This window comes from Micropterus dolomieu, linkage group LG06 (assembly GCF_021292245.1).
Source record: "Micropterus dolomieu isolate WLL.071019.BEF.003 ecotype Adirondacks linkage group LG06, ASM2129224v1, whole genome shotgun sequence".
Classification (NCBI taxonomy): domain Eukaryota; kingdom Metazoa; phylum Chordata; class Actinopteri; order Centrarchiformes; family Centrarchidae; genus Micropterus; species Micropterus dolomieu.
Genome location: NC_060155.1, coordinates 28,632,206 through 28,642,298, shown reverse-complemented (window position 1 = coordinate 28,642,298; position 10,093 = coordinate 28,632,206). Strand labels below are relative to the sequence as shown.

At 40.4% G+C, this 10,093-nt stretch overlaps 2 protein-coding genes across 2 annotated transcripts in view; one reads left to right on the top strand and one right to left on the bottom strand.

Moving 5' to 3' along the window:
* LOC123971851 overlaps positions 1-3,022 on the bottom strand; it is a 7,068-nt gene extending 4,046 nt beyond the window's left edge. Inside the window, exons 1-3 of the mRNA XM_046050871.1 lie at positions 2,964-3,022; positions 829-1,050; positions 4-490 (exon numbers count right to left, since the gene is read on the bottom strand). The gene's annotated coding sequence lies outside the window, so the exon portion shown is untranslated. The remainder of the gene's footprint in view (positions 1-3; positions 491-828; positions 1,051-2,963) is intronic.
* Positions 2,507-10,093, top strand: part of LOC123971847 — a 12,375-nt gene continuing 4,788 nt past the window's right edge. The window contains exons 1-4 of the mRNA XM_046050865.1: positions 2,507-2,543; positions 4,251-4,331; positions 6,240-6,352; positions 9,373-9,758. Coding sequence (XP_045906821.1) covers positions 6,253-6,352; positions 9,373-9,758 — 486 coding nt within the window. The 5' untranslated portion in view covers positions 2,507-2,543; positions 4,251-4,331; positions 6,240-6,252. The remainder of the gene's footprint in view (positions 2,544-4,250; positions 4,332-6,239; positions 6,353-9,372; positions 9,759-10,093) is intronic.

The following is a 10,093-nucleotide window of genomic DNA, read 5'->3' as shown; positions in this document are numbered from 1 at the left end:
TATGTCTAAATAAAAGTAATAATTAGTTGGAACCAGGACAGCGTTCTGGAGAGATATTTCTACTGAGAGTCTTTGTGGTCACAGAATTTTTTCCGTCTGCTTCTGTTGGACTGAAGTGCTATTGGGTCTGAATCTGCATTTATTGAAATATACAAAAACTTACTTAAAATAATTCTACTGTGACAGTTATTATTGTTGTAGTCTATAATCGAACAGCAGCTGCTCTGGCAGTGAATGGTATAATAAACTCTCCTATTGACTATTATTAACTATTAATTTCTCCTATTGACAGTCCTGAGACTAATAATGAGAAAAATCACCGTCATTCATATATTAACTTGTTATTGACTCCCCCCAGAGAATATCACATCCTATTAGAGAGTTTCAGATGATGATGATGGGCAGCAAATGTCAAGATGAGGCTCAAGGTTGAACTTTGCAGAAGTCAAACCACAAGCTGTTGTGATTTCAAAATGCTGCTCCAAAACTCCTGAAATACAAAAATATCAAAGTGCCTTTAAAAACATAGTTCTGTTTTTAGTAAGTAATTGAAGTGTCCAAAGTATGATGTGTCTTGAGATATTAACAACAAGTGCATGGAGTCACGTTTTGAAGCAAAATTGTCAGTTAATTGACTAAAATAAGACGAGTGATTTGATCTACATCTGTCTGAAATCAAAGACCATTTGTTTAACACTAGAAATTGTGCTGTGAGTTAGATTCACCTTCATTATCATTATCAGTTTGGAGGGTTGTATTCAGTATAATATGCACACAGTCCTCCAAACATTTATCTCTGTTTACATTGTGTAATCTTTTTTTACTTACAGCTGGTCGTGTTGGGGCCCTGCACAGGATGTATGCCGCCTTTTGCCCGATGTCAGCTGGGATTGGCTCCAGCCCCCGCAACCCTGTACGCAGGATAAGCGGTTGACGATGGATGGATGGATGGATGGATGGATGGTCGTGTTGGACGGTAAAGCTGCTGATGGTCTTGAGGTGTAGGAATAAGAAGGGTAAATTGCCAGTTGTTAAAGTCCTACAGGAAACCTGAAACATATGAAAAATAATTCTATGAGTTTCCACTCATAGTGACATGCATGTACAAAAAGTTTAGACCATTGAAATTCTGTCAAAGCCACAATAAATACAACCCAATGATGTTTCTTCTCACACTAGGATCAATTATGTGGGACAGGATGTAAAAAACAGAAAACTGAAATGAAATAATGCAGCTATGTTTAATGCATTAATGCATCTTTAGCATCACATACCTTATTGTGCAAACCTTTCTCACAGCATTTTTATTTGTTAATTAACTATTTTTCAGAACATTTTAAGGCTTTCACAAAGTGGCTACATGTCCCCAGCATCCCCAGTGTAAAGACCCTCCCTCCCTACAGGCTGAGCTACTCCATGCTTTCCACTTCACCTCTACTTTCCTCCTGCTCTCTCTCTGTCCCTCAGTTTCACTGTCTCTGGCGTCCTCCTCTGCCTGGCAGTGGCCACTGCAGCCCTTTACTGCACTATGCAGGCTGTGCAGCTCATGTTGAAGCTACTGCAGCTCATTTCCGCGCATTTGGCGGTTTTTTTTTTTTGGCCCACAACAATAGAAACAGCTCGAGCAGAGGGGGGGGGGGGGGGGGGGGGGGGGGGGGGGGGGTCTAGTAAAAGATGTGATTGGACCAGCCCAATGTCAGTATAGGTCATTGGTCCATTTTAATCAGTTACAATTTCTTCACATTTACTCATTTGGCAGACGCTTTTATCCAAAGCGACTTACATTTGAGGAACAACTTACAAGCATCAACAGAGCATCAACTACAGATCTACAACTGACAATACATACAGTTAGGTTATATAAATAAATCATTTACGTAACACCGGCCCTAACGGTTCGTCGGCCGGTAGCCTGGGCCAGATTTCCAGTCTACCCCCTTAGACGTCTGACAGACACAGAGACCATCTGGGACTGTAGCCTCAATGAGACGAGCGCACTGCTCTTCATCAGAGGAAGAAACATAACATATTCTCTCACTTTGTGTTAATACATTGACTAGACACTGACCGACAACTTTTATATTTAAATGTATTTAATATATTTATATTACAATTTTGCAATTCAGAAGTCGCGGACAAGCCATGAAGCTGTGAGCAATGCGCGCGCGCTCTCTCTCTCTTTCTCTCTCTAAATGCAGGCGGGGGGGGGGGGGGGGGGGGGGGGGGGGGGGGGGGGGGTGACACATTACGTGAACTTCAGGCAAAACGTTTTTGCGAGTAGCCTCCGCTCTTTGAAGACCTGCGACACAGGCTGCATTATGAAGATCATCGCATATTAACATGGAAAATATTGTTGTTGCTGTTATTGAGTTACAGTCAAAACATCCGGAAAAATGACCTGGCGACGCCGGACAGGATTCAAAACTTGGACTAATTTTTCTGAAAAGCTGTTTTGATTCTTTTGATTGGACCCTCACAGACTAAAGGAATTAAATAATCAAGGAACGGACACATTCGGACTTAACGAGCGCTTCGAAGTTAATGTGAGTCAGCATTTTTTTTTTACCCCTTTCCTCTCTTGTAGCCCTGCAGGTTACACCGGTAAATCTAGAAGAATTAGACTTTAGGTCTTGTTGTTTCCGTTAAATGAACTAAATTAATCTAACCGGTCTAACGATGTGCAGCATGTCCATACTGACATATTGATCATACCTTTAAACGTTAATAGCCTATTTGTATTAAGGATCTAAGCCCTGTTTAAGATGTTTTATACAAAGAACTTCTATAAAACCCAGACCAGGCGTTTAAGTGAGGCAGGCGTTTATTTGTCAAAATGTGTCCCCACATCAGGCCAGTAAAGGAGGCCGGCGACTGTTTGGGACTCGGCTATTAATTGAAGTTTTACGGTAAATATTGAAACAGCATTAAAACAGAGAAACGGTTCAGAGTATTCAGCAACTTACCGCTCAGTCCGTCTGTGATCAAGAAGAGAGGGCGAAGTCTTCCTCTGTAGCTCCTCTTATATAGGCCTACAGTGGGGACACACACACCCCTACACATGGTTTTACACTGACACAGAATAAAACGACCGCACCCTGCAAACATGAAAGTGAAATTAATCTACCGCAATGCATCTTTGAAATCATTGAAATTAATCTACAGCATTGCATCTTTGAAATCATTGAAATTAATCTACAGCAATGCATCTTTGAAATCATTGAAATTAATCTACAGCAATGCATCTTTGAAATCATTGAAATTAATCTACAGCAATGCATCTTTGAAATCATTGAAATTAATCTACAGCAATGCATCATATTCTATAAGATTATGAGGGGTTTATTAAGCTTAAAGCTTAAGCTTAAGCTGAAAATCAGTGCGCTTGTCTCATTGATTAGGCTACAGTCCCACACGGGCTCTGTGTCTGTCAGACAGTCTAAAAGGGTGTAGCCTCAGGGCTGGACTGGAAATCTGGCAAAGGCTACCGGCCGACCAACCTTTAGGGCTGTTTGGTACTGGAGCTGCAGTAGCTTCAACATCAGCTGCCTACCCTGCATAGAGCAGCCACTTGAAGGAGTAAAGAGAGCCGTGGCCACTAGCTTGCACCCCCCCAGTAAATATTATCAGTGTTAATTATTATCAGAAAATGAGACAGATGTTAGAGTTACTGTGTTGAGGTCATTTACTGTTGCTTTACAGACGTTCTTTGGGTAGGCGGCAACGGGGGTGGGGGTTGAAAACAGGTGAAAACATGAAAGATTTCTGGACTGGGCTAACACCCCAATGTTTCAAGAGTCTGGAAATTAATCTACAGCAATGCATCTTTGAAATCATTGAAATTAATCTACAGCAATGAGATATACTCTCCCTTCCCATCCCTGAAAGACAAGAGGAATTACACGACCAGAGGTTTAGGATAAACAGGGACATAACTCGGCGTAAGGACTTCTAAACAAGTTAGATCATTTCCAAGAAACCCCACCCTGCAAACCTGAAAGCGAAAGCTGCATTTGCAACACTCATGAAAACTTCTATAAAGTTCAGGATAATCTACAGAAAGAAATGAGAGAAAGAACAACCAAAGTCACAGACCTGCATTGTTATCAGTTTTTATTGCATCACTTAACATTTATCATTATCACAAAGGCACAGATTTTGTGTGGCTCTGATTAATTTTGTCCCTGCAGTCATGTGATTTCTGGGAAATCATTCTGATTTTCCTCTGTGACTCCTCCTACTGCTGAATAAAGGTCTGGGGGCGTTTCTCTCTCAGAAGATATAACGTGTGAAACTACAGCACTGCCTCAGAGGATCACACACACATTTCTATTGTAAGTACACTAATGCTCTTTCTGTCAATGTGCTGTTGCATGCATCAGTTCTGCTGTGTATCATTACTGTGTAACTGTAAGTGTCCTGCAGTCTGTGGCTGATTAACCAAAGTGTAAATGATGTAAACAGCAATCTAATATTGAATCATGTGTGTAACTGAAATCCCATAAATCTTCCTTTAAGGAGGTGTATCAAAAAAGTACTGTATTTATATTTATCTCACGCTTTTGTCCAAAGCGACTTATAATTGCTATACAGTCAGAGGTCGCACGCCTCTGGAGCAACGAGGGGTTAAGTGTCTTGCTCAGGGACACAATGGTGGATCACAGTGGGAATAGGTCTCCCACACCAAAGGCAAGCATCTTATCTATGCACCATCTCCACCCCCTATTTAAGAGTTAGAGGAGGTCAGAAGTCCACCTTTTTTCTTTCTTTACTGAATAAACAAAGACCCAAGTTAGTCTGCACAGTAACTGTTGTTTATACAGAAAGCAAGGTCTTTTATACAGTTTTAGTGTGAGCAAACATCATTTTCCTGTCCATCACTTATTTAACCATTTTGTCCCCAAATTTGGACGGTCTAAAATGTCACAGCTTAACCTTGTGCAAGGACCCAGGGTGTTTTCATCATTTCTTTGATAGCTTTAATCGCCTCAACAGGAAACATCTGGTCCTCTTTTTATAAACAATTGTAGTGTGAGTGGTGAGTGTGTGCTTCTCATTCCTCTGAGATGAGATGTGATTTGAGTAAAGACCTGTTGTTGCTGTTTTCCATATTCTATTACACAGAACAGACAGAAGTTTGCAATGTATATGGGTGTACAACAAGGCTGCATTGTGTTCATGTGTAGTTCAGGGTCCTCCTTCAGTTTAGCTGATGTGAATTCCAGTATATTAAATTTTCACCTTCAGTTTTCTGTAGTGGTCCCAGTAATATTTGTTCTTACTGAAGTCATATGTCACATGAAGCTCTGACTGACTAACCCTAACCCTAACACTGACTGAAATACTATTTACACAAATGGAGATCTCCTCCTGTTTTCAAAGCATTTAAAAATTAATTACAATTTTTTTTTAAATAATCCTCTTTCACTTTTATATAGTGAGAGGGGATTATCAAGTTTATCAAGTTTATAAGAAGGCCTATCACGTTAATTTTCAATGAATTGTGACATATTTATACAAATAACAGTCATATTCTCAGATATTTTAATGAACTGTATTATAAATTTGATGGTGGAACAGCCACCAGGGGCAATTCGGGGTTCAGTATCTTGCCCAAGCAGCCCGGAGGAGCCGGGGATTGGACCGCCAACTTTCCAATTAACGGGCAACCCGCTCTACCTCCTGAGCCACAGCTGACCAAATGTTGTGTTGTTTCCCTTTAATGTTCACCTTGTGAGATGGTATAAAAGTAGATGAACTAAAAAAAATTCTAGAAACCATTTCAAGTCTAAAAATATTTTGGCCTGATCTTAACGCAATTCTTGTTGTTATAGTTTGACAAAAATGTATGCAGTATTTAGATCTTTACATAAAGCTGCATTAATCTTTTTATTTTTATAATAGATGAAGTTACTGTGATGTGAAAGGGGTTGTGACATTATTACTTGCTCCAGCTTCTTATAATGTGAATGTTTTATTCTAAAAATGTGAAGCTTGAAACTTATACATTGCCAGTTAATGATAATCTGCAGGTACTTACTTTACTTCTGCTCTTTGTACCTGTTCTTTTGCCTGTTTATTTTGTTCCTAACAGTCAAGAGTATTCAGTTTGTTATTATTATTTCACTCTTGGCTTCAGTCGAAATTGTCTTTTCTACAGCAACTATCCAAGGTGACAGATGACTAACAGTTTGGATAGCAGGAGAGTTACATGAGTGAACTCAAAGAATTTTTTTTTCTAGTCTAGACTAAGAGATGGACTCTGAAGCCAGCAGAACGATGGAGGTGGCGGCGCTCGGCCGGCCGTTCAGCCTCGGGATGCTGTACGACTGCCGCCAAGATTCACTCGTCCCTGGTAAGGATCCACATGCAAAGTTACTAAATGGAACTGAACCACAATGAAACATAAACTGTTGTTAGAGTTTATCATTTTAATGTACATATTGTCTGGGGACCTATAGACGAGTTTCATCACCGAGATGCGCGTAACTAGTGGCCAGAAAGCAGCACTCGGCATGTCTAGCAGCAGTGTTGGGCAAATTACTCAGAAATTGTTTTACTCATTTAAAAAGTAACAATATTACTTTTCTTATTACTGGGTATTAAAAGTAAATAGTCACGTTACTCGTTACGTTACAATAACTTTCAACCACCGCACCCCAACCTTAAAAGTAACGGGAAACCTGTTCAGCAGCGCATTTTAGAAATGAATCCACTTTACAAACAATATTTAACCTGACGAGTCAACAAGCAGCCGAACAGAAAACACTGCAGCCTCTCAGACCAGAGGATGCTGGATCATAGAGGCTATGGATAAAACCTAGGCTATTTAAAAAGAATAAAAAACAAAGTAGGTCCCTCCTGACATTGATCGCGTATTCATAACAGTGAGGATGAGTTTTACGAAGCATATAAGGTTTTTTAATGCCACTGTCAGAGATTTTAAAAAATCAAGCGAGCGTCTCGACTGTTGAAGTAACGTCACTGTTTTGCACAGGCATTTATAAGAGTAGAAGTAAGAAGTAATCAGTGCTTTTACAAAACCCAAAACGTTGATTAACGCCACTCTCTCCTGCCGAGTGGATGCTTCACTGGCAGTAACGTTAGCTGCCGGAGTTTCTTTCTACGGGCTAAGTTTCACGTTTCTTAGCAGATGCTTCAATACAAAATTGTTCGCGGTTGAAAGCTTTTTGCTGGTCTTTTATAACAACAGGAAGTTGTTATAATTCCGCTGCACATGCTGGAATCAGTACCAAACGTTATGTGATTAATAATGGTCCCGCCCCCAACACATCTACATGCCAATATTCTGTTATACTCATAGCGCCACCTACTGGCAACAGGCAGTAAGCCCTGTGTGACACTCATCATGCAATTTAAATAAAACACTTCCACACTTGATGTACTGGGACACAACATATAGTTACTGGGTGCTCCTTTGAGCCACATAGGGGACACAGGAAGTGACTTCTGCAATGTTTATATCCTATACTGTGTTTATTAACTAGAATGTTGCAGGTATTTTGTGCTGCATCCAAAGTGTGTGACAATTCAGAGCCGCATCGGGAGAGCTGCGGCATCTGCAGCGTGGATGCGACACTGTCTGACGTGCTTCACCTGCGAGGGCCCGTCCAACGCTGATTGCGGCTTTAATATTTTAACATAAAATATTTTACCTGTAGGTAGCGCTCTAGGATTTGAAAAATTGCTTATGAAGCAGTACTTTGCAGAAGCATTGGTAGAAGTCACAACTAACAGCTGACCGCTCTCACACACATTCATTTAGTAAATGCCCATTCTAGTTAACCTTAGATTCATTAGAACATTACATTCTAGTTAACACAGCTCTCACACACACACCGACGGTCCATTATCTAACTATGGTTTTCTATTCTGACAATAGTAACCTTGCTTTACCGACAATGAGCTCGTGTTGCACTCTCTCCAATGATGGGTTTGATTTTGACTGAATGTCCTAATTTGACGTAACCTCTGACGGTCAGCCCGTCTCGGGACAAGGCCGGCGTTTTTCTCATGCAGAAATTCTCTGCATGAGAAATCTATGCATAATACGATTGCGTCCAACTCTGCAATCTGCCTTTGTACCTACTGTTTTTTCTGGTTCCATTGTTATTTTTTTTGGCACAGTCATTTCCCATCTCTGCTGCACTTGTCACACAAACCTGATGGAAAGTATACTCCTTTGATTAGACTGCAGCAAAAAATGAGGATCAGTCCAAACTGGGAGGAGGTGCTCTCTCCTCCAGCATTTACGCATAAGGCACAGCAGTGTAATTACATTGATTAAAATCTCCCGACACACTGACCAGATCGGTCAGGATCTAATGTTAATTAATGTTCTGCGGGCTTCTTCACATCGAAAAGTTCTCACACACAGTCAAGGTTCATACAGTAAACTGTTTTGAGTAAAGCAGCCGTCCTCGTGATCAATCCTCAGCTCCATCAGAGTGTCTAAATTATTTCAGAAGTTAAAATTAGAATTCTGTTTCCTCTGGAGAGTTTCCTCTGTCCTGTTAAGTTTTTTTTTTTTGCTGCTGCTGCTGCTGCTTAAATGCCCCATATTTGCTGTGACTTTATTGCACACATGGAAACATTTAAAATGACTGACTGCAGTCTCTCTTATCATGAAAGTAAATCATTAAAGAAAACACTAATACTACAATAAAACACAAATAAAGAAACTAGTGTAGAGGGGAGATGTGACCCTCGACCGGTTTATATATAGTTTATAATAATGAGGATCCAGACATTTCATAGAGAGGAGACAGCCTCTGTCTGTCTGTTAACAGACTCCGGTCTGCTTCACGGATAAACCGCAGAGCTGCAGAGGAACATTAGGCTTCTTGATTAGAGACGTTTTTTTTATCACGTCAACACTTCTATCCATATTCCCCTGTCTGCTGTGTCAGCAATTCAATTAGTCAATTGATGGTTTTTATCATGTACCATTTATCCACCATTATATGTGCCAAGGTACAAGCGAACATAGCTTTTAAAAGGAATGGGAGATCACACTCTGATTGGTGTATTGCATGTTACGCCCAAAACAGACCCCTGACTAATTCACAGACCAAGTACAACCCTTTTGAATAATGGGCCCGGTGCATAGACCATTTTTCCTGCCGTTAAACTAGCAAAGTTGTGGTTGGACATGCCCCAAACACCACAAAATTTGCACAATATGAAGCTGACAAAGTTGCGGTATCTATTATTCAAGATTGTTTTGTAGGTTTTATTAAAGTATGGTAATAATATCTGCAAAATAACTTGAAATCTGAAAATTGACAGATTAAAGCAAAATCCTCATTTTAGACTGTGGTGTCTCACCTTAACTTCTCCTGTTCTTTTTGGCAGGCATTACGCTGTGGGACCGCAATGACCTGGAAAAAGATAAAGGAGAAAGACCAAAACCGAACACTGAATTTGAGATTGTTGCATCTGAATCAATTGAGGACAAATCTTCAGCACTAAATGTTGAAGCCTCTCTGAAGGCAAGTTTCTTGAGTGGACTGGTTGAGGTTGAAGGATCGGCCAAATACCTGAATGATCATAAGACTTCCAAAAATCAGGCCAGAGTAACTTTGAAGTACAAGGCTACCACAAAGTTCGAGGAACTGTCGATGAATCATCTCGGAAGAGGCAATGTGAAGCATCCATATGTCTTTGATAAAGGATTAGCAACACATGTAGTCACAGGTATTCTTTATGGGGCACAAGCCTTCTTTGTCTTTGACCATGAGGTGTCTAAAAAAGAAGATCATCAAGACATTGAGGGGAACTTGAAGGTGATGATCAAGAAGATTCCCTGCCTTGCTATAGAGGGTGAAGGTTCCCTGAAACTGGAAGACAAAGACAGAGAAAATGTTGAGAAATTCTCCTGCAGATTCTTTGGAGACTTTTCTCTTGAAAAAAGTCCTGTGTCCTTTCAGGATGCAGTAGAAGTCTACCAAAGCCTGCCAAGATTACTGGGAGCCAAGGGAGAAAAGGCTGTACCAATGAAAGTCTGGCTGTTGCCACTGACAAGTTTAGATTCTTCTGCTGCAAAACTGGTCCGTCAGATAAGTATAGGATTAGT